Genomic DNA, 27,917 nt, shown 5'->3' with positions numbered 1-27,917 from the left:
GATGGTCTGCACCAGCACGTCGGTCACGTACCCCACCCAGGCCTTCTGTGCCCCGCCCGCTGATGCTGGTGGCACCTCGTGTGTGCCCGGGACTGGGTGCAGACATGTCACGGCTGTAGACACAGTACCTGCACGGTGGTGCTCTGGTCGCTGAAGGGCGAGTTGAAGAACGTGCAGATGGTCTGCACCAGCACGTCGGTCACGTACCCCACCCAGGCCTTCTGTGCCCCGCCCGCTGATGCTGGTGGCACCTCGTGTGTGCCCGGGACTGGGTGCAGACATGTCACGGCTGTAGACACAGTACCTGCACGGTGGTGCTCTGGTCGCTGAAGGGCGAGTTGAAGAACGTGCAGATGGTCTGCACCAGCACGTCGGTCACGTACCCCACCCAGGCCTTCTGTGCCCCGCCCGCTGATGCTGGTGGCACCTCGTGTGTGCCCGGGACTGGGTGCAGACATGTCACGGCTGTAGACACAGTACCTGCACGGTGGTGCTCTGGTCGCTGAAGGGCGAGTTGAAGAACGTGCAGATGGTCTGCACCAGCACGTCGGTCACGTACCCCACCCAGGCCTTCTGTGCCCCGCCCGCTGATGCTGGTGGCACCTCGTGTGTGCCCGGGACTGGGTGCAGACATGTCACGGCTGTAGACACAGTACCTGCACGGTGGTGCTCTGGTCGCTGAAGGGCGAGTTGAAGAACGTGCAGATGGTCTGCACCAGCACGTCGGTCACGTACCCCACCCAGGCCTTCTGTGCCCCGCCCGCTGATGCTGGTGGCACCTCGTGTGTGCCCGGGACTGGGTGCAGACATGTCACGGCTGTAGACACAGTACCTGCACGGTGGTGCTCTGGTCGCTGAAGGGCGAGTTGAAGAACGTGCAGATGGTCTGCACCAGCACGTCGGTCACGTACCCCACCCAGGCCTTCTGCGCCCCGCCCGCTGATGCTGGTGGCTCCTCAGATGTGCCAGGGACTGGATACAAACATTTCATTAACAAATAAACATTGAATAAGTAACTTATAATCAAGCAGTCACTCTTTGATCAAGCAAATCAATGTGTGATGACATAATAGTGTACCGTTCACACTTAGTGCAAGTTTTTATTTATGATCTTGTCACTACTCGGCCGATTTTGGGAGGAGACACAATAATAAACAAAAATGGTGAGTGTCGTGGTCGTGGCACACTCGGTTGGAACGAAGTTAAGAAAAGTTGGTGACGTGTTCATGTTCATGCTCTATGGTATGTTATGTTCGTCGTGTCCGTGTCCGTCATCCTCATTTTCATTCTCATTAGTCTCATTACATATATTTCATTAGTATGATCTGTGACGGCAAAATCTTACCCTTTTTTCCTAGCCCCCATCCGCCAACCGTCCGATAAGGAACTTCGTGCCAAAAAACCGTGCCGAAGGTCCCATCTTTGGTAAAATCTCTGACAGTATGATGTCTCTCACTTTATCGTTCGAAAAAGCCCTTTGGGGCGGGCAAACCCCGATACTTTCTCGTTCTTAAACTAAACTTACCAGCGACTTGCAAATGCGCGTCTCCTTGTAGTATCGCCTGCATGTCTTGCAGGAATGACCGCTCGAACAAGTCCCACATGTAGTTGCTGGAGTATATCTCCTTCATTTCCACTTCCGTGTCGATGTAGCAGTGGTTTAGGAAGCCTACGTACGCTTCTTTCACCTAGTTGTAAGGAAAGTTAAATTACAGAAATATAATTCAAAAGACGAGCTGGCGGCTTCCTCGCGCAACGACTAAGCGTTCCAATTCAGCGAGGAAATGCTGCCAGTATCTTTGGCACTATGCCCCAGGGGCCCTCTTTAGATAGGGTTATAGTTTTTTAAGTGTTCGTTTTAGTTTTGTAGGTAGTTTACATTTTCCGTTTAAACCGAGGAAAAGGTGGATGGACTGTGTGAGAGATGATATGAAACGAACGCAAGTGAATGATGAGATGACGGGTGACAGAGAGGGATGGAAGAGAAAGACATGCTGCGCCGACCCCAAGTGAATGGGAGAAAGGCAAGAGAATGATGAGGTAGTTTAAATTTTCGGGTAACTCTTTATTGTTAGTTTATACTTATGTTGTTGTACATACAAATTAATATATATGTCGGAGAATGGCTGAAATGTGCCATCTATTGCCTTCAAGAGGCGTTTCATCACGCAATCTTTGACAAATATAGCAAACTAGGGTGGGCTGAGTGGCGTTCGGCGCAGTTCCGCCAAGGTGTCATAGAGTGCGCTGTCTAAAACAAATGAAATCCAGAACAATTTGAAGTTATGCTGTCAATCAATCTTCAGAGGAGAACATGATGAGAAAGAACGGGAGAAGATGACGTCTGTGGCGGTTCCTGGGTCTAATCCACTGGTTTGAATAAGAAGTGTAACGTGTGCTATGATTTGTAATCAGTCTTATCCAGTATTTCATTGACGAGGGCTCGCCATCCATAATTGAAGGTCCTGATGTGCTCCTGATAGTATGATACGCCCACGATTCCAACATATATACAGGGTGGCGCATTCAGATCGGTCAGTATGGGAAAATCTGAAACTATAAGACATACGACGATCTCTTCTTAGGAACCATGTCATCGATTTTAGTAACAAGAAAAACTGCATTCATACATTTAAAAAAAATGTGTACTCAGCTCGGGAATCGAACCCGGACGTTTTGAAAAAAAAATCTAAAATTATTTCTATTTAGATATCGATTGTGTAGGTCTTAAGCAGTAAATGTTACTATGAAACATGATGTCTGAAATGAATAAAATGCATTGTTTTCATATCCTTTAATTTATTTTAGTATGTTTTCGAAATGGCCACCATTTTTTTCAATACATTTTACATAAAAAAAATTTAAATGTATGAATGCAGTTTTTCTTGTTACTAAAATCGATGACATGGTTCCTAAGAAGAGATCGTCGTATGTCTTATAGTTTCAGATTTTCCCATACTGACCGATTTAAATGCGCCACCCTGTATATACCTCTGGTATGCAGTCGGGATGCGTGATCATGGACACGATGTCGTCGAGCGGTAGCAAGCTGTGACACTTTATCTCCGTGTACACGTTTTTGCCCATCGTACAACATGTTAGAAGCTTCACCAACTGGATGTGGTATCTGTAAGGAAATTATTTAAGTAAACATTAAAGCAACCAAATCAGATCACTCGTAACGTAAGAGTTACAGTACTACAGACAGACACACACATAGTGGTCATACTTATAACATACCTCTTTTTGCGTAGGGGGTTAATAGATATAAAAATTTATATGAGCTTTTTAAACCCCTTGATTACTCGATATCGACTCGCCAGAAAGGTCACTTTTTAAGTTCCACTGACGCGATATCGCACAAAATATCAAATCATCTTTTGCTGAAAACAGTGTTTTTTTTTTTATTTCAAGTATCTATTCATTTAGAATTTCAGTCTGTCATAAAAAAAATTAAAAATTAAACTGTTTATTTTTATATAGAAATTAATAGAACATTAAATTACACTACCTATATTAACTTAGCACTAATCTTATATTTTTAAGATTATATGGACTAAGGGATATAAACTAGGAACCAGTAAAAAATTGCGTAAATTGTATTTTTTCCGAATTCATAATGTTGCTTATATGTCGACCGAACTATTTATTAAAAATAAGGTTAAGTTAAAGCAGTTGGTTTTCTCTTTATTGCATATCTCTGATATGTATGCATTATTACTATTAGTTTGAACCTGATCACCTCAACGCTTCGGGCATCTCGTTGGTCTGCTTGTACTGCCGCATCATCTGTATGAAGTTGTTGAACGACACGCGGTCGTTGTAGAATATCAGCACGTCTTCACCGGCGTTCACCATCTGAAACAAACGTGTTTTTTGTGACAAGAAATCATATTTACAGTACATATGGTGTTACTTTACCGCCCTAGTGCGGTAGTTACCACAATATGGGCGTATGTCGAAAATTTAAAGGGCTATATGTCCTGTAAAACGTTGTACAATACACGTGCGAAAAGGTAATTCGCAACTCGTGCCAATTTACATATTAAATAAATAACTATCCTTGGAAAAGGTTAATTACTAAAACAATAAGAAATTATTTACTAAATAATAGTATGTAAGTAAAATATGTACACAGGTTTTAAATTAAATGTTATAAAACTTACAATTCAGCGCTATTGCCTAACCCGTTCGCTTAACCCTAGCAGGTACCTATACCTGAGACCGCGTAAAATACATTTACAGTACATATGGGGCTACTTTTCCGCACTAGTGCGTAAAATAGCACTTTTCGTGCGTATGTCGAAACTTTAAAGTGCCATATGTACTGTAAAACGTTGTTCGATACACGTGCGAATAGGTAATTCGCAACTCGTGTCGATTTAAAACACTCCCTTCGGTCGTGTTTTAATTTATCGCCACTCGTTTCGAATTTCCTCTTTTTCGCACTTGTATCGAAAATAACTATTAATACATCGCATAAAATAATTATTTCCTACGCTTACTACATTAAAAACGAAATATAATAAAATAGTTCAATCCAACCTAAGGACCTACGCCGCCGCCGTAAGGCAGGCTCAAATTCATTCATTCATTTAAACACACCGCGCAGCTGCGTGTATAGATAAAAAACCGGCCAAGTGCGAGTCGGACTCGCCCATGAAGGGTTCCGTATTTAGGCGATTTATGACGTATAAAAAAAAACTACTTGCTAGATCTCGTTCAAACCAATTTTCGGTGGAAGTTTACATGGTAATGTACATCATATATTTTTTTTAGTTTTATCTTTCTCTTATTTTAGAAGTTAGGGGGGGGGGGACACACATTTTACCACTTTGGAAGTCTCTCTCGCGCAAACTATTCAGTTTAGAAAAAAATGATATTAGAAACCTCAATATCATTTTTGAAGACCTATCCATAGATACCCCACACGTATGGGTTTGATGAAAAAAAAATTTTTGAGTTTCAGTTCGAAGTATGGGGAACCCCAAAAATTTATTGTTTTTTTTCTATTTTTGTGTGAAAATCTTAATGCGGTTCACAGAATACATCTACTTACCAAGTTTCAACAGTATAGTTCTTATAGTTTCGGAGAAAAGTGGCTGTGACATACGGACGGACAGACAGACGGACAGACAGACGGACAGACAGACGGACAGACAGACAGACATGACGAATCTATAAGGGTTCCGTTTTTGCCATTTGGCTACGGAACCCTAAAAACCGGCCAAGTGCGAGTCGGACTCGCGCACGGAGGGTTCCGCACCATCAACAAAAATAGAGCAAAACAAGAAAAATAACGGTCACCCATCCAAGTACTGACCCCGCCCGACGTTGCTTAACTTCGGTCAAAAATCACGTTTGTTGTATGGGAGCCCCACTTAAATCTTTATTTTATTCTGTTTTTAGTATTTGTTGTTATAGCGGCAACAGAAATACATCATCTGTGAAAATTTCAACTGTCTAGCTATCACGGTTCGTAAGATACAGCCTGATGACAGACGGACGGACGGACGGACAGCGGAGTCTTAATAATAGGGTCCCGTTTTTACCCTTTGGGTACGGAACCCTAAAAACATGCCGCGCGGTCGAATAAACCGGTACCTATACCTAGCTGTCATTGCTTGACATTGACAGCTGACACAGCAAAAGGGCGCCGTATGAGTTTAGATCTTGTGTTTATTTTTATTATCCCAAACCGCGGTCAGTTCTCGCAGCGACTTACAATGATAAGTATGATAACAGTAATGTAGGTAATTTTAAACTGTTAATGAACACGCTTGCGGGTATATCGGCGGTTTAGATTTGATTTAAAACCGTTACTGTGCTGTTCTTTCTTCTTCTCAACGTCTGTGTTTGGATTTAAACTGTTCCGTCTTGCAAAATGGATTCGAAAAATGAAATATCTGATGAATTATCTAGCAGAATGAAATCGGGATTGTCAATGCAAAGTGGTAAGTGGTGATTTAATGTATAAAATAATAAAGTTAAATGCGTGGTTAGGCGTTGGTTGGCTAATTTTACATCGGAACAATCAGAACTTCATGTTTCGAAAACTTTCTTTTGGCAAAGGTTAAGTTATGTAAATATTTTTTACAACTGTAATAAACCTAACCTATCCTAACTTTTATAATTCCAATAATTACGTAGAAACATAACCCAACAAAATATCGTTACGAGTTTTACCGCTACAAATATTCTTGCAATTATTGTAAAGGTTTTTTACAAAGTGGATCTTTTAAATCAGATACATATTTTTATATCCATTTATTACCACATAAACCTTTTTTCCTGTGTTATTTTTATTTAATACTAGCGACCCGCCCCGGCTTCGCATGGGTTAACAAATTATAAAAACCGCATAAAAATCCGTTGCGTAGTTTTAAAGATCTAAGCATACATAGGGACAGACAGACAGCGGGAAGCGACTTTGTTTTATGCTATGTAGTGATATTTATATTTGTTAAAATGAAGCCATTACAAGTTTTTTTTGTAGAAACTTAAGACATAAAATAAATATATCACTCGAAACGTAACCGTACCTATATTTTGATCATCATCATTCCACACCAACAAAGCTTAAATCTAATATTATTACTTAACTATTACTTATCTCCTACTAATGTCAATAATTTAAATCAAATTGACATAATGATTTCTGTTTTTACAGGTAATGATGACTTTGATGACTCAAACAGTCAGTCGGAGAATGAGTCGGATAGTGACTGGGAAACCATGTCGGAGAGTGAATGGAGTTTTTCAGACACCGACTGGAGTGTTGGAGGCAAGGACATTTTATACAACAAGAATGATTACTGTCAAAATAGGCAATAATTAAATGTGTTTCTTTTATGTAGCATGATTTGTTTAGCTATTGCAACATTTATTCAATTGTAACTTGATGGTCGCCCTAGAAAAGCAAATACATACCTATTCACATAGCTTTGCAGCTCACTTTATATCACTTTAGTACAAACTGGTTAAACAGAGATGATTGTGGCCATTTATGTAGCTATTCTATATCGGTGTTAATATAGGTACGGGACAGGTAAGGATACGGCGGGACGGGATACTTAAATACGGTGACAGTCTCATATATACGGGACGTATGGCAACCCTACACAGAGGGAGTACAAAATAGGCACATTTTAGTTATTGTTACATGTAGAAACAAGTCAAAAATAATAACATTTATACGCCAAATATGAACATTGAAAAACTTGCCGGATACCGAATAATTACCAAATATTTGGCCCATCTGCCTAGTATATTATATACTATGTTTCTGGTCGCAGGTGACACAGCGTCGGACACGGAAGACGAATTCTCCCTATCTTCGGCTACACCGTCGTTGAAAGACTGGAGCGACGAAATACGATCGGCGAAACTATGTCCGTTCAAATTGAAACCAGGCCTTAAAGAAAGCTGTGGTAAATCTCCAGTGGACTTCTTCAAATTACTGTTTACAAGATCGTTATCCGAATTTCTAGCCAACAATATTAATAATTACGCGATGAAAATTATAAATCAGAATCAACAAGGCAGAAGATTTAAAGAAGTAACAGTGAACGAGTTCTACGTCTTTTTCGGATTGCTCTTGAATATAGGAACTATAAACACAAATTTAATTGATGATTTTTGGATAACTCAGCCGCTCGTTGAAGACCCTGAGGAGGTTATGAGTCCAGTTAGATTTGGGGTCATTTTGAAGTTTTTAAATTTCGAACATGAGCTGCCTGGGAGGAATGATAAGATGTCTAAAATATCGCATATGATAGATTACTTTAATATCATGATGAAAAAAGTCGTTACTCCAGAGAAAATATTAAGTGTTGAACAATCGATCACGGTGCCTTGTTATGAACATGTGTATTTGTTGACAGATGAGTGCGGTTTAGCGCATAAAATAGTAGTTTATCAATCCGAAGAGGAACCTGGCCCTTATGTGGCAAAAAGTTTACTCGAAGACAAATTAAACGTCGGCCATTCCATCTACATATCCGAAGATTACAACTCTCTTGAATTAACTAAGTTCCTTATAGATAGAAAAACTTATGCAACTGGACCGATAAAGCGTAAAAGATTCGGAGTTCTAAAAGAAGTCAAAGAGAAACAATTAGAGAAAGGCGAGAAGATAGTTAAATATAACGCCGACGGTATCTGCGTTACGAAATGGAAAGAGCGTCGTGAAGTTATAATGATCTCTTCAGAGCACCGCGGGGAGTGGAAAGAGTATATAGACAAATATAGACAAAAAAATAAGAAACCTGCATGCGTATTGGAGTATAACAAATATAAGGACAGCTCTGAAAAGCATGATGAAATGTTGGGGCAGTATTATTTCATGTGCGGCGAGAAGACTCGAACAACTTACAAATATAAGAGATTGGGCGTGCATATACTGCAGATGTTGGTGTTGAATGCTTTTATCTTGTACAACAAGTATGGAGGAAAGGCTATGTCGTTGAGTGACTTTAGAACAGTTGTCGTGAAGCATCTGTTGACGCATGGCAAGCGTGTCCGAGTTTGATTTTAAAGTTTAAGTAAATATAAAGAACTTGTTTTTTGTTTTATAAATGAGGCGATAGTTACTAGTATGGTTTAAAACTATGTAATTGGTGTTATTTTATCTTTAAACGAAATAAATTTTGCTACAAATTATATTTAAGTAGTTTAATTTGTTTTGAGACCTATTCCAGGTATAACAGTCAAAAAACAATATTGCTATGAAAATGGTTGTTATATATTTTCTATAAGATGGCGGATGCATGAAACTACAAAACAAATGGGGCTGTCACAGCACCATCTAGTGAAAATCCTGTTGTTAGTTCGCGAAATATACAAATACAAACAAATACAAATAATTTATTGAGAAAAGTATAGTACAGTAACAACTTAGTTAACAATATGCAACAACTTAGTTATTTACACTGCTTGTTTAATCTTAACCTCATGCATAACCAAATCCTGGGTCCTCTTTATATACTGGGTATCAGCATATACAGTCAGCTGCAGAGAGAGGTGACCCCGCTGCATAGACTGATTGTATGCAGGGGGGGGGGGGTCACCTCTCTCTGCAGCTGTACTATGGACCTCAGCAAGTGAAGAACGCCGGTCGTCGGCCTCTGGACTCGATGCAGTGCACGATATGTGCAACAACTTAGCTATACTACTTGTATCATACCTCTTGCATGATCAAATCCTGGCTCCTAATATACTGCGTGTCAGCATGTACTAATGATCCGCAGGAAGTGTAGATAGGCCGGTCTTCGGCCTCTGGACTCGATGCAGTGCACGATATGTGCAACAACTTAGCTATACTACTTGTATCTTACCTCTTGCATAACCAAATCCTGGCTCCTCCTTATATACTGTGTGTCAGCATGCAGTATGGTCCTCAGGAAGTGTAGGTACGCCGGTCTTCGGCCTCTGGACTCGATGCAGTGCACGATATGTGCAACAACTTTGCTATACTACTTGTATCTTACCTCTTGCATAACCAAATCCTGGCTCCTCCTTATATACTGTGTGTCAGCATGCACTATGGTCCTCAGGAAGTGTAGGTACGCCGGTCTTCGGCCTCTGGACTCGATGCAGTGCACGATATGTGCAACAACTTAGCTATACTACTTGTATCTTACCTCTTGCATAACCAAATCCTGGCTCCTCCTTATATACTGCGTGTCAGCATGCACTATGGTCCTCAGGAAGTGTAGGTACGCCGGTCTTCGGCCTCTGGACTCGATGCAGTGCACGATATGTGCAACAACTTAGCTATACTACTTGTATCTTACCTCTTGCATAACCAAATCCTGGCTCCTCCTTATATACTGTGTGTCAGCATGCACTATGGTCCTCAGGAAGTGTAGGTACGCCGGTCTTCGGCCTCTGGACTCGATGCAGTGCACGATATGTGCAACAACTTAGCTATACTACTTGTATCTTACCTCTTGCATAACCAAATCCTGGCTCCTCCTTATATACTGTGTGTCAGCATGCACTATGGTCCTCAGGAAGTGTAGGTACGCCGGTCTTCGGCCTCTGGACTCGATGCAGTGCACGATATGTGCAACAACTTAGCTATACTACTTGTATCTTACCTCTTGCATAACCAAATCCTGGCTCCTCCTTATATACTGTGTGTCAGCATGCACTATGGTCCTCAGGAAGTGTAGGTACGCCGGTCTTCGGCCTCTGGACTCGATGCAGTGCACGATATGTGCAACAACTTAGCTATACTACTTGTATCTTACCTCTTGCATAACCAAATCCTGGCTCCTCCTTATATACTGTGTGTCAGCATGCACTATGGTCCTCAGGAAGTGTAGGTACGCCGGTCTTCGGCCTCTGGACTCGATGCAATGCACGATATGTGCAACAACTTAGCTATACTACTTGTATCTTACCTCTTGCATAACCAAATCCTGGCTCCTCCTTATATACTGTGTGTCAGCATGCACTATGGTCCTCAGGAAGTGTAGGTACGCCGGTCTTCGGCCTCTGGACTCGATGCAGTGCACGATATGTGCAACAACTTAGCTATACTACTTGTATCTTACCTCTTGCATAACCAAATCCTGGCTCCTCCTTATATACTGTGTGTCAGCATGCACTATGGTCCTCAGGAAGTGTAGGTACGCCGGTCTTCGGCCTCTGGACTCGATGCAGTGCACGATATGTGCAACAACTTAGCTATACTACTTGTATCTTACCTCTTGCATAACCAAATCCTGGCTCCTCCTTATATACTGTGTGTCAGCATGCACTATGGTCCTCAGGAAGTGTAGGTACGCCGGTCTTCGGCCTCTGGACTCGATGCAGTGCACGATATGTGCAACAACTTAGCTATACTACTTGTATCTTACCTCTTGCATAACCAAATCCTGGCTCCTCCTTATATACTGTGTGTCAGCATGCACTATGGTCCTCAGGAAGTGTAGGTACGCCGGTCTTCGGCCTCTGGACTCGATGCAGTGCACGATATGTGCAACAACTTAGCTATACTACTTGTATCTTACCTCTTGCATAACCAAATCCTGGCTCCTCCTTATATACTGTGTGTCAGCATGCACTATGGTCCTCAGGAAGTGTAGGTACGCCGGTCGTCGGCCTCTGGACTCGATGCAGTGCACGATGTGTGCAACAACTTAGCTATACTACTTGTATCATACCTCTTGCATGAACAAATCCTGGCTCCTAATATACTGCGTGTCAGCATGCACTATGGTCCTCAGGAAGTGTAGGTACGCCGGTCGTCGGCCTCTGGACTCGATGCAGTGCACGATATGTGCAACAACTTAGCTATACTACTTGTATCTTACCTCTTGCATAACCAAATCCTGGCTCCTCCTTATATACTGCGTGTCAGCATGCACTATGGTCCTCAGGAAGTGTAGGTACGCCGGTCTTCGGCCTCTGGACTCGATGCAGTGCACGATATGTGCAACAACTTAGCTATACTACTTGTATCTTACCTCTTGCATAACCAAATCCTGGCTCCTCCTTATATACTGCGTGTCAGCATGCACTATGGTCCTCAGGAAGTGTAGGTACGCCGGTCTTCGGCCTCTGGACTCGATGCAGTGCACGATATGTGCAACAACTTAGCTATACTACTTGTATCTTACCTCTTGCATAACCAAATCCTGGCTCCTCCTTATATACTGCGTGTCAGCATGCACTATGGTCCTCAGGAAGTGTAGGTACGCCGGTCTTCGGCCTCTGGACTCGATGCAGTGCACGATATGTGCAACAACTTAGCTATACTACTTGTATCTTACCTCTTGCATAACCAAATCCTGGCTCCTCCTTATATACTGCGTGTCAGCATGCACTATGGTCCTCAGGAAGTGTAGGTACGCCGGTCTTCGGCCTCTGGACTCGATGCAGTGCACGAAGTGTGCGACGACTTTTTCATTACCCTCGTGGCTGCACAGCGTTGCGTTGTCTTTGAAGATCGCGCAGACGGTCTGGGCTTCGCGGATCTAAAGAAAAACAATATAAAAATAAATTTTAAAGTTTTTCTCTCATAATAGACTTGCTATGCACAATCAATAATTGGTCGTGAAAATTTGTTGCTAGGCTTGTACTATTTGTTGTATAACTGTAAGGGTGTGGGGATACTCTCAGGGGTTACCACTTTAAACATTTGTATTTGGTCACCAAGTTCAGTATGTAAACTGATTATGCCTTTACTAGTGCTAAGAATAAGGATGAAAATGTACAAATCAAAAATATCGACCAGGGTTATGACGTAGAAATATGAGAATAATTCAGGTGCGTTCCGATATAGATGATTATGTAACTTTGGTAACGTGTGTCATATATATGTATGACTAGCGACCCGCCCAAGCTTCGCACGGGTTACACAAAACCTTAACAAAGTATACACCTAAACCTTCCTCATGTATCACTCTAATGATAAGTGAAAACCGCATGAAAATCGGTTCAATAGTTTTTGAGTTTATCGCGAACATACATACACACAAACAGACACGGCGGGGGACCTTGTTTTATAAGATGTAGTGATCTTGTCTGTACAAGTGCTAGTGTAAGGCCTGAGTGGACGCTCGAAGCGGAGCGTTCGGCGGGGCGTGCAGCGTGGCTGTGGGCTCACGCGTGATGTGAGCAGCGTGCACTAAGGCCGCTCCTATACGCTTGCATTTGTTTAACATGCACGCCGCACGCCCCGCCCCGCTGCACGCCCAACTCGCGCGTCCACTCAGGCCTTACACCTAGGGGTACCGAACGTTTTTAAAACTTACCCCAGCGTTCAGGAACAGGTCTAGATGTTTGTGCAGGATGGCCTGGTTCTGCTGGTTGCCGTGGCAGAAGTGCTGGAGGAACTCGTGTGCCAGCGCCAGCAGTTCATCCATCGCTGCGTCATCTTCATCGTGGGGGACCTGCAAAAATATACTTGTTTCATATCTAGGTATCTTAAAACAATCGAACGGACGCCTGCTCGCGTGTGCGCCACCTAGCGGTCATATCTGTCGTAATAGTTTTGCTAGAGAGTGAATATTTTGTACCTACCTACGAGGGGCGTTCAAAATATTCTCGGTATTGATATCTTACAACCTCTTCTAAAATTTCTTTCGTTACTGGCCGCTAAGGTTTATTCATTGACATTAAAAAAAAGTATAATTCGAACCGAGATGTTCTTTTGTTTTTCTGCAATTGCTGAACAAACATGAACATCATGTGGGAATTGACAATGTTAACTAAATTAGAACATCGATGCGTGATAAAATTCTTGACAAAACAGGGTAAAAATCAAAAAACCATAAAAGAGGAAATGGATTGTGTTTACCGTGAGTCTGCTCCTTCTTTATCTACCATTCAAAAGTGGTCAAGCGAGTTTAAACGTGGAAGGGAGAGTGTTGAAGACGACCCTAGACCTGGCCGGCCTGTAGTAGCTACTTCACAAGAAAATATTGATAAAGTGGAAAAACTTATATTGGAAGATGGTCGAGTGAAGGTAAAATCTATAGCACAAGTAACCAATCTCTCTATTGGTACCGTACATGATATTATCCATGACCATCTTAATATGTCAAAAGTAAGTGCAAGATGGGTTCCGCGAATGCTGACTCGGCTTCAAAAAGACATGCGTGTAGCTTGTTGTTCCGATTTTATTGACCTGTGCGGTGAAAATCCTGATGAGGTGCTGCAAAGAATAGTTACTGGAGATGAAACCTGGGTTCATCATTATGACCCAGAGAGTAAACAAGAGTCCATGCAGTGGCACATTAAGGGTTCAGCTCATCCCAAGAGGTTCAAGGTCATCCCTTCAGCTGGCAAGGTCATGGCCACGATATTTTGGGATTGTGAAGGAGTATTACTGATCGATTATAAAGAAAAAGGTGTAAATATCACAGGACAGTACTACGCTAACATTCTACGTCAATTAAAGGATGCAATCAAAGAAAAGAGGCGAGGAAAGTTAACCAAAGGTGTTATGCTTCTGCATGACAACGCCCCCGTCCATACTGCTCATATTGCCAAGGCAGCTATTGTTGAATGTGGGTTTGAAACTGTTACTCACCCACCGTATAGTCCGGACTTAGCCCCCAGCGACTTCTTTTTGTTCCCCAATCTTAAAAAGGATCTGCGTGGAAATAAATTTTCCGATGATGAAGCATTGAAGGCGGCAGTGGAGGAGCATTTTTACACCAAAAATAAAAAATATTTTTATGCAGGATTAAAAAAAATAATTGATCGATCTTTTAAGTGTATGAACATAGGGGGGGGAGTATATTGAAAAATAAAAATATCAAACTTTTCGTACTTGTTTGTTTTCATTCTCATACCGAGAATATTTTGAACACCCCTCGTAGTGTACTATTATTTATTCTGTGCCCTTGATCAGTTTTGTTATTATTACCATAAAAATACATAGATTGCTCACTCCATACATCAGTGTTGATACCAAAAAGACTATTAATTTCAGTGTCTACATCTAGCATCGAGTAGCGGAACTATCAGTACTGCTACTTGACAATAGATGTAGCACCGACCGGAAAGTCATATGTTGTTGAGCATAAGACTTTCCGGTCGGTGCTACATCTATTGTCAAGCAGCAGTACTGATAGTTCCGCTACTCGATGCTAGATGTAGACACTGAAATTAATAGTCTTTTTGGTACCAAAACTGATGTATGGAGTGAGCACTCTTGTCTTACTATATTTCTCTATGTTATTACGTACTTGCAATAGATCCAGTACAATATTGTGCACGCCTATATTCCGCAGGAGTCTTTGCTCGTGCCGCCGTGGCTTGCCGCTGGCGGCGGTGCCGCTGTTTCCGTGGGTGCAGTATTTGATCATGCGTTGTAGTATCTGTAAACAAGATATGTGTTGTAATGTGAACTAGCTCTCAGGATAATCTGTGAAGGAATAGAAATACGAAAAGAAAATGATATAAGTATTTAGTGGGAAGGTACGTAAATGTGCTTAGCGTAAATACAAACCGTAAATGAATGACAGAGGCCCCTCTATCATGTCCAACACTTTCCTTAGTGGGAACATTACGGTCCTGATAGAAGGCACTCTAAGTGTAAGGCTTGAGTGGACGCTCGAGTTGGGCGTGCAGCGGGGCGGGGCGTGCGGCGTGCATGTTAAACAAATGCAAGCGTATAGGAGCGGCCTTAGTGCACGCTGCTCACATCACGCGTGAGCCCGACACCACGCTGCACGCCCCGCCGGACGCGCCGCTTCGAGCGTCCACTCAGGCCTTACACTAAATCTAATTACGGTTTTATCTTGAGTAAGCAGTTGCTTAGATTAGTGTAGTGCACTTGTCTCGACTGATGTGTAAGATGGTGACAGTACGTCGATACGGGCAACTACGCACACATTAATTAAAATCGTAAATAAAGGTCACCAACCTCACTCTCCTGACTGAGAAAGGTGCGGTGACGACAAAAGAGCCTCTGAAATTTTAGTGACATCAGTTTTCTAAAAACCCCCCAGTCGGACGCCCGTACAAATTTAACTTTTTTTTTTTTAATTTATGGTTTTTTCCCTGTATTTGTAGTGTAAGACGATATTAAATACCTACTTGCCAAATTTCATAGTTCTAGGTCAACGGGAAGTACCCTATAAATTTCTATTCGTCGAAATATACGTTTATTGCGGCATAAACAGCCGTATCTTTTTTTCGTTAACTTAGAAGTTTGATTTTTTTCACAGCTTGTGTTTTCACTGCAGACCTGAGTACTTATATAGTTTTAATTTCAACTCATACTTTCAAAAAAAAATGATCCGACCGAGAAAAATGGTCTTGACAGACATACAGACGGACCTACAACAAAGTGATCCTATAAATAAGGGTTCCGGATTTTCCTTTTGAGGTGTGGAACCCTAAAAAGGCATCTGACTGTTCTTATACCATAACTAGATAGTGTTATAAAATACACTATCTAATTCTGGATTTCTATAAACTTTATTCTGGAACACTTTTAGGTACAGAAATTTACAAACTTATAACTAGGTAAATATATAAAAATTAAGGGTATCATATGCTATTAGGCCATAGGTACCCGGCTAAATGTGCCTAGCACGCTGCTGGCGTTTCTGGATACGACTTCAGGCTAAATCTAAACGTATAAGTGTAAGGCCTGAGTGGACGCTCGGAGCGGAGCGTTCGGCGACGCGTGCAGCGTGGCTGTGGGCTCACGCGTGATGTGAGCAGCGTGCACTAAGGCCGCTCCTATACGCTTGCATTTGTTTAACATGCACGCCGCACGCCCCGCCCCGCTGCACGCCCAACTCGAGCGTCCACTCAGGCCTTAAGAACTTACGTGTTTGATTTTCTTGTATTCGTTGTTGTCGTGCTTGGCGGTCCGCGACGTGTCCAGAACGTTGTCCATGGAAGCGTTGCGCTCTAGGATCGCTCCGCCGGGACCCATTGTGCCTATTCCACCTGGGGACAATGGAAAAATTACGTTTTACAATCCATAGACTAAACATTGCATTAGAACTAATTTTTTTTTTTTTTTTTTTTTTTCAATTTATTAAGAAACAAACAGTCTTATACAACAGATAAGTATATAGAGTAACATTCTTCTAGTAATAGACTTATAGTTTCCTATATGTAAACAAATATTATAATAAAAACTTATTACTACGTATAAATGACATGCATATGTACTAGTATGTGTGACGAGATATGTGAGGAAATCTTAATCTAGGTGGTCATACTTAAAGAAGAAAAAACTAATTTTTTAAACAATCTTAGTGAGCTGCTAAATATGTCTACGTTTTGGCACTTTACATTGTACAACCTACATGTGCGTTTAATGTATGAGTGTGAATTTTACGGTTTAATTCACGTATTTTAGTCACAGGTGCCCCATCGATATTAAACTTTCGTGAGACAACGAGCGACGAGGCGGGCGGCGCGATCAGTGCACGAGTTGCAGTCGTCGCGAGCACTCGAGCCTGAAGAAGGACCCCCGAAGGGCCCGAAACATGTCGCCAATAGCGACTAAAAATTCAAGTGAGTGAAAACGTTGTCGTCTAAACAGGTGCCCCATGTTTCGAAAAGCTTAGGATCCCATTTTCAAGTACTTACGACAGCGCGTAACCACATTCATCCATATTTCATTGCGCGCCCAATGCGCTGCGCGATGAGAGACAGTACATAGCGCGCGGATTAACGGTAACCGGTCATCAGCACTGTTCATGCATGAAACCACCTAAGTCTTACGCGATTAAGTCCCGTGTTAGTTATAAAATAAAAGTATAATCTACCTAAGCTCTCAAAAATATGTGAGTTAAACCGTAAAATTGGATGTTAGTATGACTCTTGACAGTTTAATTCTGATCAAGACATAACACTGTATGCCGTACGTGATAGTTACATTGTCAAACGTAAGCGCTTTACTTTACGACGTAAACAGAGGGTCTACCGCGAACCAAGTTCGCCATGTTTTGCCTCTCTGTCCCACTTATGAATTCGTACTTAAGTGTGACATGACAGGGAGACAACACGTCGAAGGTGGTTCAAGGTAGGCCCTCTGGTATCCGTTGAGAACGCTATTTAGTTTAGGTATTAGTATATAAATAAAATGAATGGATTAAAATGTAATATAATTGTATATATAATGTAATCATTGACATGTAAAATGTATTGTACCATTTTATCAATAAATAAATGAATGAATATATGAATAGTTAAGTATTTAGTTTAATAGTTTTGGCGACCGGTCTGGCCTAGTGGGTAGTGACCCTAGCCTGTGAAGCCGCGGTCCTGGATTCGAATCCCAGTAAGGGCATTTATTTGTGTGATGAGCACAGATATTTGTTCCCGAGTCATGGTTGTTTTCTATGTATTTAAGTATTTGTATATTATATATATCGTTGTCTGAGTACCCACAACGCAAGCTTTCTTGAGCTTACCGTGGGGCTTAGTCAATTTGTGTAATAATGTCCTATAATATTTATTTATATTTATTTATTTAAAAATAGTGACGTTTGAGAGTGAGTCTTGAGGTCAGGGGCCTGAGGGTAGTCTGACCTCCGTGTTCGTCCAGTGCGCCTGCGCGGCCCTTGTTGAAGACCCACAGCTCGGACTTTTCTACGCTCTGTCGTAAGAGGTCCAAGTCCGCTTTGATCTGCTTGTACGACTCCACGTCCGCGTCAGACACTAGCAGTTGGACCTGAAATAAAATCAATATTAATGCAGGAAATGGCGTCATCATCTTAATTTCATAATAATTTCATAATTTATTTATTGCATTTATAATCATGTGTTATATAAGGTCTTACAAAGGGCATTTTACAGCTAGTGTTCACATGAACCCTGTTAGGGTACATAGCAATGTACTTAACTAAAACTTAATACTAAAGTAAATTTAAACTAATTTTTATATGGCATGCAACATGACACGTTTACGTAGTGGAAAATTATTAAAAATTTAATAATTAATAAAAATATTTTTCATTTTAACTAGGTTACAAAGTAATTGGTTAAATTTAACGTCGACAATAAAATAAATTAGTTCAATTTATGTATAAGTATATAATTATTAAAAATTTCATTTAGGTATATGTAATAATTAATAAAAATAAAAATAAATTAATTCATTGTTTAGGATTCAATTGAGTGTATAAGAAAATATGATATACATTTTATTAACATTTATATTTACAAATACCTATATTTTTTAATTCGATAAGGTTGTATCATTTAAAAATTCATTAACAGAGTAATAGCATCTTTTAATTAACAGATCTTTAAGTTTTCGTTTGAACAATTCATCTTTGGTTTCGTTTTTTATTTCTTCTGGTATTTTATTCGCTATTAGTATACATCGGTAATACGGACCATTTCTGAACATTGCTAATTTTGAAGCTGGTAATTCTAGCTGGTTTAATTGATTTCGTCTCTGTGATTTTGTTACTTTTTGTTTAAATAAATTCATGTTCTTCCTAACAAATAGAGCTGCTTCCAGAATATAAACAGAGGGTAACGTAAGGATTTCAAGTTTAATGAAATGTGGACGACAGCTATCTGGTACCCGGATATTTGATATAATGCGGATGCATTTCTTTTGTAATATTAGTAACTGGTGTACATCAGTGCTGGCTCCCCATAATATTACACCGTATTGGAGCCATGCATGAGCTTCCTAGCTCTTTAAATTTTTAACAAGCAGAAACGTCTGCGAACGATGCTATTAAGCTTAGAATAAATTTAAAAGAGGAAAAATTACTGTCTTGGGTGAGACTTGAACTCACGGCCTCTGGATCGATACTCCAGCGCTCTGCCATCTGAGCCACCAAGACCTCATCCATAACCAGCAAATCTTTCCACCATGTTAGAACGCCATTTGACTTTGACACTTATTCTTTCACTGATATGTGTTAATTTTTGAATATTGAAATTAACTCCATCTACCCGACAGTAGGCCAAAGGTTATGGCGCCATCGCTCGAAAATATTGCACCATACCTTTGGCCTACTGTCTGGTAGATGGCATATCAGTAAAAGAATAAGTCAAATGGCGTTCTAACAGTTTTAATCTTCTATCGAAAGATGGCAGTAAATTTACTGTGGCTACATAATATATGTACTTTTCACACCACCTATTCGGAAAAGAGCTTTTTCTTCCCTGCTAGGAGGGATCAAAGTGGCACTTTTCGTCCCTGCTAGGAGGGATCAAAGTAACACTTTTCTGTTCTAGCACGCTGTTTTTACATTTTTTTGCACATTATTTTTTTAGCTTAAATAATCTGTTTAAGCATCAGATTGAAATTGATTGAACACTAAGTTTTTTTTATTTTCCTCATAGTTGATGTGTGATGTGAAAAGCAGTATGTGTCACACGGTAGCAAAATTTAGGCGTTAACACTTGAATCTACTTTAGAATCCCTCACTACGTTCGGGACATACCTGTTTAAAGGCCGCCAGCACCTCTTGCCGCTGACTAAAGTGCCTGAACAGCAACGCTAGGGCTCCAGAGACCAACGCCGCCGAAGCTCCTTGAGAGCACAACTGCAGCAGCACGCGTAATACCATGCGCCCTCCGCACTCGTCCAGGTCGAGGCCGTCCCTAGAATATGGACTTTATTGTAATGTGGTAGAGGTTATGTTTGATTGGTGGATACATGCTTTTGGTTATTTGTAAGGGCGGAAGTTTAAGGGTGATTGTTATTGAAATATGTATCGTTAGGTCTTGTAATAAAGTTCACTTTTGAATTACGCTGCATGGGTTATGGAGGGTTATCAGGCTTCGGTTATTGTTCAAGCTGTTTTTTAAGATTTTATAATACATGCGTTATACATTGGCGATTGTTAAATTCCTACTCTATCAGTCTCTTAGCTTGCACCATCCCACTAATCCGGGATTAACCGGTTAAACTGTTAACCCAGTGTAAAATAGTACTGGCAACCATGGTAATTCCAGGTTTAACCGGTTAACCCCGGGTTAGTGGGAAGGTGCAAGTCGCGCTAAGTAATAATTATTTGTTACAGGTTACAATATTTTCACAAACTTACGATTAAAAGCAAAACAAAGAAATTACATATTTTATCAAGCATAGTATGTACAGTGAGCTGCCAAAGTGCATGGAGAAATTATGAATGAATTCATTGATAAATTCGCCATGCACTTTTGCGGCTGATGGTACAGTATACGTATTTAAGCGCTGGTGGCCTAGCGGTAAGAGCGTGCGACTTGCAATCCGGAGGTCGCGGGTTCAAACCCCGGCTCGTACCAATGAGTTTTTCGGAACTTATGTACGAAATATCATTTGATATTTACCAGTCGCTTTTCGGTGAAGGAAAACATCGTGAGGAAACCAGACTAATAAACACAATAAGGGCCTAGTTTACCCGCTGAGTGGGAAGGTCAGATGGCAGTCGCTTTCGTAAAAACAAGTGCCCACGCCAATTCCTGGGATTAGTTGCCAAGCGGACCCCAGGCTCCCATGAGCCGTTGCAAAATGCCGGGACAACGCGAGGAAGATGGTGATGGTACAGTATATGTATTTAGGGTTAATAGACATACACGAGGCGAAGCAGGGTTAAATGCTTGTATACAAACACGAAATGATTAATGGCATTCATAAAGGCGCTTTTTATCCAAACAGTAAGGGAAAATAAAAATAAAAGTTTTTGGCAAAAATTTTATTTTTGGTACAAGCTTTTATCGCTGACTGTACTTTTCTTACGACAGACAACTAATACTCATCGAGACAATTCTAAATTCCCCTAACACAATTAGGTTGGGTTGTTTCATCACAGAGTTCCTATGGCCACCTCCTGTCTCCATCATCAGATCAGCTCTATGTCATAATAATATTGCATTGTCATCCGATTTATACATGCATGCAAATTTCAGCTCAATCGGAAACCGGGAAGTGGATCAAATTTAACTTGCAAGATTTGATTACAGACCGACAATGGTCAGGTGAAAGTAGATAAAAGCTTGTAATAATATAAAACAGTTATTTTTTTCTTAGCAGCCAATTTCTGAGATAAATAGATTCAGTATTTCGTCACCGTCACGTTTTAATTAACATCCTGCATATTAAAAAGCAATTTGTACAGGATTTCCAGACAAATTATATGTATTCAGCATATCGATACCCTAGTTCATAGTCGTACACATTGCGCGGAAAATTTGGTTGTAATAACAACTTTATGTCTGTGCACTATGGTGCAATCAGCGTTACGTTGTGTGTCCTAGGATTCACTTCGGGACATCAAGATGACTGAGGGCCTTTTAGCACAGTTCTGTTCGACTAAATTAAGTTTTGTTTTGTTTTTTATTTTAATTTTTGTGCTTAAATATTACTTACTAGTTACAACACATTTTTCTCCGTAATTAGTACGATTGTGAACTAGTGTAACGATATATCCATTGATCAATCATCATCATCACAGCACAGAGATGCGACAAACCATGCGATGTACAGTTCAGCTTACTAACAAGTCTACATTTTTGGGGAGGCACCCGTCGGGTACAGTCTGAATTGCTCTGAAAGAATTTACACATTTTAGGAAGAATGTGACGTTCCACGGGCAAAGGTACCTTATGGCGGTCGGCGCTTACGCCGTTATTCACGACGCTCCAATACGAATGCCCCCCATAAGGTACCTTTTGGCGTGGAACGTCACAAATAGATCTACTGTAATGAGCAATAAATATGAAGTTTATTAAGGTACATACATGATTTCTAAATGATATCTATAGAATTATAAACAATTTAGAAGATTGCGGTACATTATACCCACCACCAGCATGCGTTAGTCACCACTATTCTAATAATGTTATTTCTACTTCGTAAAATCGTCAAATGCAGTTATTTTCTTAATATTAAAAAGAGAAAGTATCCGCATTTGGATTATACTTCTGTAAAATATCACGAGGCATATAAAAAATAAAAGTCTTTCACGTTTTTTATGTATCATCACGCTCCGCGATTGTTGCGCCATTTTGGAGTCCTAAGTCTCTTTTTTGGTATAAAAAAAAAGTTTGTCAAAAATGACCTTTTTCTCGCACCCTGCATGTTTTTTCCAAAATCTGTAAAAGCCAATCTTCATTAATTTGAAATCGAGGGAAGGTCTTCTAAGACCGTTTTCTCGTAGCAGCACGGGGTCTGGTAGCTGCCTCACTGACCCAAAAAGAAAATCCACCCTGTATAATTTCCAATTTAGCAAGAACCTTAAATGGCATAACAATCCCGTGTGGTGGCTGTACCTAACATTTAAGTATGAGCTTTATTGACAACCATTGGCGTTGGTTGACCGACGCAGACTAGTCTTGCAGTGGTCTTGCACGTGAGTGACCCATTTCAGTTCAGCGTCAGAAGACATCCTAAAATCCTAAGTATTTCCCCATCATATTTTGTCATATTAAATCAGTATTCGTCACCTGCAACTGAATATGCCTTAGGCCTGTAACCCTTGGCCTCCACATCTCGCACACCGGCTTGCTTGAATTCTTTCGTGAAAATGATTCGAGACTTGCTGAGTACCTCCCTATCTACATCCTCACCTGCAACTGAATATGCCTTCGGCCTGGAGCCCTATGGCCTCCACGTCTCGCTCGCCGGCTTGCTCGTACTCTTTCGTGAATATGGCGATAATAGTCCAGTCGTATATGATGAACTATTGGGAACTTGCTAAGTACCTCCCTAACTTCATCCTCACCTGCAACTGAATATGCCTTCGGCCTGGAGCCCTATGGCCTCCACGTCTCGCTCGCCGGCTTGCTCGTACTCTTTCGTGAATATGGCGATAATAGTCCAGTCGTATATGATGAACTATTGGGAACTTGCTAAGTACCTCCCTAACTTCATCCTCACCTGCAACTGAATATGCCTTCGGCCTGGAGCCCTATGGCCTCCACGTCTCGCTCGCCGGCTTGCTCGTACTCTTTCGTGAATATGGCGATAATAGTCCAGTCGTATATGATGAACTATTGGGAACTTGCTAAGTACCTCCCTAACTTCATCCTCACCTGCAACTGAATATGCCTTCGGCCTGGAGCCCTATGGCCTCCACGTCTCGCTCGCCGGCTTGCTCGAACTCTTTCGTGAATATGGAGATATAGTCCAGTCGTATATGATGAACTATTGGAAACTTGCTAAGTACCTCCCTAACTTCATCCTCACCTGCAACTGAATATGCCTTCGGCTTGGAAACCTATGGCCTCCACTTTGGCTCGCTCACTAGGAATTCTTTCTAAATAGTCCAGCCGTATAGGATGAACTATTGGAGACTTGCTAAGTACCTCCCTAACTTCATCCTCACCTACAACTGAATATGCCTTCGGCTTGGAAACCTATGGCCTCCACGTTGGCTCACTCACTAGGAATTATTTCTTGAAGGTGGAGATATATTCCAGCCGTATAGGATGAACTATTGGAGACTTGCTAAATTCCTCCCCATTTACATCCTCACCTGCAACTGAATATGCCTTCGGTTTGTAAACCTATGGCCTCCACGTCGGCTCGCTCACTAGGAATTATTTCTTGAAGACGGAGCTATAGTTCAGCCGTATATGATGAACTATTGGAGGCTTGCTAAGTACCTCCCTATCTTCATTCTCACCTGCAACTGAATATGCCTTCAGTTTGTAAACCTATGGCCTCCACGTCGGCTCGCTCACTAGGAATTATTTCTTGAAGACGGAGCTATAGTTTAGTCGTATTGGATGAACTATTGGAGACTTGCTAAGTACCTCCCTAACTTCATCCTCACCTGCAACTGAATATGCCTTCGGCCTGGAGCCCTATGGCCTCGACGTCGGCCCGCTCGCCGGCTTGCTCGAACTCCTTCTTGAAGATGGAGAGGAGGCAGCTGATGCGATAGTCCAGTCGGACGTCCAGGATAAACTGTTGGAAAGGAAAGGGTTAAAGCGTGTGTTATGAAGACAGGGTATCTCAATTTCGGTATACATGCGTTTTCGGGAAGATAAGAGAAAAGATGGGTCGGTGACATACAGCAGGAATAAGTTGGATGTATCGTTATGATGATGATGGTATCCTGTTATCCCTCATCAGGGACATAGGGCTCTCAGAAGGGATTTCCATTTTTCGCGGTCCAGCGCGGCCTCCTCCAGCTCCGCCCAGCCGAGGCCGACTGGTGCGGCCTCCTTGTCCACTGTGCGCCTCCAGGTGGTGCGTGGGCCACCTGGCCCCCTTTTTCCGGAAATTTTCCAAGTCAGCCCTTGCTTGGATATGTGGTTGTTTGGATGTATCGTTATACAGAGTCATTTTTGGACCGTTGGCCATATTCTATTACCCTATTACCCTTAGAGGGACCACATAACAAAAGGATATAGTTAAAGTTGTAAACTGAAAATACATCGTTAAGTGAAGAATAAAAGCTGTAATAATCAGAACTCGGATTTTTCACGGCAAAACAAAACACTAGCGTTATCTAGCCAGTGCTTGAAATATTATTTTATCGATATCGAGTATTACTAGAGTATATGACAGGTATTGCCTCAATACATTTTTAGGGTTCCGTAGTCAACTAGGAACCCTTATAGTTTCGCCATGTCTGTCCGTCCGTCCGTCCGTCCGTCCGTCCGCGGGTAATCTCAGTGACCGTTAGTGCTACAACGCTGAAATTTGGTATGAGTATGTATATTTTCCACGCCAAAAAAGTGGTACAATAAAATCTAAAAAAAAAATGTTTTTTTGGGGTACCTCCCATACACATGAAGTGGGGGAAAACATTTTTTTTCGCCCCAACCCTACTGTGTGGGGTGTCGTTGGATAGGTCTCTTAAAAAGAATATGAGTCTTCTAAAACCATTTTTTGATCAAATTAGTTGTTTTGTAAATAAATGCTATTCACCCTTTAACAGAATTCATTTTACAGTATCTATCTACCTAAAGGTGGCCAGTAACTAACAGTGGCTAGTAATTGCAATTTTACCCTATTTATTATATAAGTAAGTAATAAAATAACTTTTCATTTTAGCTTTGCCATAGTCGAGCAACAAAGAGGTAGATCTGCATGTACAACTTAGAACGAAGTAACTATACCACCTCATACAAATGTTTTTATTACATATTTATTTTATTTGGTGACGTATTTTCTTCTAGTACTGAATTATCGATATCGATAAAATAATGTTTCTATCACTGGCTAGATTCCGATAGCGTTTTGTTTTGCCGTGAAAAATCCGAGCTCTGGTAATAATAATAGATGCGTCTCTAGGTATAGTGAGTATATCAGAGTGTAGTTATGTATGGCACCTGCAGGATCTCGATGATCTTGAGCTTGGTGTCCATGACGAGCGGGTGCTCGCGCGCCAGCGCCGCGCTCGCGCCGCCCCCTCCCCCCGCCCCCGCCGCCGCGCCGCCCCCTCCCCCCGCCTGCACACACACACACAACGAGTTACCAAACTAGTCGACGTGGAACGAGTTAACCTGTCGAATCCCACGATATGACGTCACCATAAGCGTTCTGGCTCATATATGAGCCGTGGGAGCTGACAGATTAAACGATTTATAGTCTAGCGAAGCAGTTTTGTCAATGAAAAGTATAGTTAATCGACCCAAAAGTTTTTGAAGTGAAAACTTCTTTAGCGACGCTGTGAACTTTTTGAGGTGGGGAAAAAATGTTCAACTCGCGACAGGTCACGTGACCGACAGATTCGTGAGACGGACGCGTGACCTGATCAAAAAACTGTTACAATGTCATTTGAGTTTTCACTTCTGCCGGCACTCCCGGAGTGCAACCCGTTGTTTTTTTTAAACATCGAGTCCCGAGCCTCCGAAGCGACTATTATATAGCTTTTTAGGAATAAGGTTATAATTTTGTTAAATCCTAGTAGTTTTAAAAAACTACCACAATTATGTTTCCATATGACACTAAAACACATAGTTTTACCATAATCTAGTGTTTATACAAAATGTGTCCGAATACATTACATTTCTAGTGACAGATCCCAGCGTGATTGACGTCATGACGGCGCCCATGTCGCCGATGCTGCGAAGCACTCCACCTTCAGCTGTGGAAATAAAAACAATGAAGAAATAAATCATTTATTTTACAATTATAAACAAACCCACAAAACTAACAAACATTGTTTCGACTGAAATGATACCTAGCAAAGTTTCTTAAGGCCGTCCTTCTCCAGGCGAGGTTTTTCTTTAAAACCAATATTAAAATGTATTTCTTAAATACATTTTGATATGCAAATTTTTTGTAAGCTTTTCTTTATAAAAATACAAGTTTATTACAAATTAGACAAACATTCACTCGATACTAAAACAACTTACGCTTTTTGATTTCCTTTTCCTGTGCTGCATGCAATCACAGTAGAAATGTATTAAAACGTGTCATAGTAATAGCTTATACTTATATCGTTTTGAGAGACGATTATCACCGTTGTGTTAACTCACATTCAACTTCCCCGGATAAGGCGTTGGTCTCATTCAACAGGTCCATAGCAGAGGTCACGCTGTCCAGGATGCTGAGCAGCGTCTTCGTTAACCGCAGGAGATTGCTAAAGCTGCAATAATAGAATTTAAACTGTCATGAAACATATTAATATTGAACTAATTCTAAAGCTGCAATAGATATGTTGCAGACCAAGAAAAGTTTGCAACGATTTTGATAGCATACGCAGTGCAAGTGTTATTTATACTTCATAATTTCATAGAAGTTTGACGTTTAAAATAACACTTGCACTGCGTGTGCTATCAAAATGGTTGCAGACTTATCTCGGTCTAACTCTAATAAGTGTATCCTAACAAAGGTAAGTTTGTTCTGATCGTGGTCGCTGAAGTACCACGTTCTTGTGACGACGTTGCAGAAGTAGTTGTCCACGAAGACTATGTTACATATGAACTACCCCTGACACATACCTGTAGAACCCGAAGTATATAAGCTCCCTGGCCAACTTGACCACCTCAAACGTCAGTTTGTTCTGATCGTGGTCGCTGAAGTACCACGTCCGGGTGACGACGTTGCAGAGGTAGTTCTCTACGAAGAATGTGTTACATATAAACTACCCTTGACACATACCTGTAGAAACCGAAGTATATGAGCTCCCTGGCCAACTTCACCACTTCAAACGTCAGTTTGTTCTGGTCGTGGTCGCTGAAGTACCACGTTCTTGTGACGACGTTGCAGAGGTAGCTCTCTACAAAGACTATGCTACATATGAACTACCTTTGACACATACCTGTAGAACCCGAAGTATATAAGCTCCCTGGCCAACTTGACCACCTCAAACGTCAGTTTGTTCTGATCGTAGTCGCTGAAGTACCACGTTCTTGTGACGACGTTGCAGAGGTAGTTGTCCACGAAGACTATGTTACATATGAACTACCCCTGACACATACCTGTAGAACCCGAAGTATATAAACTCCCTGGCCAACTTGACCACCTCAAACGTCAATTTGTTCTGGTCGTGGTCGCTGAAGTACCACGTTCTTGTGACGAC

General features: G+C 41.3%; 1 protein-coding gene and 1 non-coding gene across 2 annotated transcripts in view; both read right to left on the bottom strand.

Moving 5' to 3' along the window:
- LOC134658488 (inositol 1,4,5-trisphosphate receptor) overlaps positions 1 to 27,917 on the bottom strand; it is a 108,655-nt gene that overhangs the window by 38,347 nt on the left and 42,391 nt on the right. Inside the window, exons 21-35 of the mRNA XM_063514174.1 lie at positions 26,872 to 26,981; positions 26,398 to 26,477; positions 25,720 to 25,839; positions 24,213 to 24,346; positions 21,937 to 21,984; positions 19,896 to 20,055; positions 18,019 to 18,160; positions 16,301 to 16,422; positions 14,706 to 14,837; positions 12,765 to 12,902; positions 11,781 to 11,984; positions 3,743 to 3,858; positions 2,992 to 3,127; positions 1,526 to 1,688; positions 833 to 972 (exon numbers count right to left, since the gene is read on the bottom strand). Of these exons, the coding sequence (XP_063370244.1) occupies positions 833 to 972; positions 1,526 to 1,688; positions 2,992 to 3,127; positions 3,743 to 3,858; positions 11,781 to 11,984; positions 12,765 to 12,902; positions 14,706 to 14,837; positions 16,301 to 16,422; positions 18,019 to 18,160; positions 19,896 to 20,055; positions 21,937 to 21,984; positions 24,213 to 24,346; positions 25,720 to 25,839; positions 26,398 to 26,477; positions 26,872 to 26,981 (1,945 nt within the window). The remainder of the gene's footprint in view (positions 1 to 832; positions 973 to 1,525; positions 1,689 to 2,991; positions 3,128 to 3,742; positions 3,859 to 11,780; positions 11,985 to 12,764; positions 12,903 to 14,705; positions 14,838 to 16,300; positions 16,423 to 18,018; positions 18,161 to 19,895; positions 20,056 to 21,936; positions 21,985 to 24,212; positions 24,347 to 25,719; positions 25,840 to 26,397; positions 26,478 to 26,871; positions 26,982 to 27,917) is intronic.
- Trnad-auc (transfer RNA aspartic acid (anticodon AUC)) lies at positions 19,217 to 19,289 on the bottom strand. Its single transcript has one exon. It is a non-coding gene; the product is annotated as a tRNA-Asp (tRNA).

Source organism: Cydia amplana, chromosome 22 (genome assembly GCF_948474715.1).
Source record: "Cydia amplana chromosome 22, ilCydAmpl1.1, whole genome shotgun sequence".
In the NCBI taxonomy this organism is placed as follows: domain Eukaryota; kingdom Metazoa; phylum Arthropoda; class Insecta; order Lepidoptera; family Tortricidae; genus Cydia; species Cydia amplana.
This window is presented reverse-complemented; position numbering and strand designations above follow the sequence as displayed.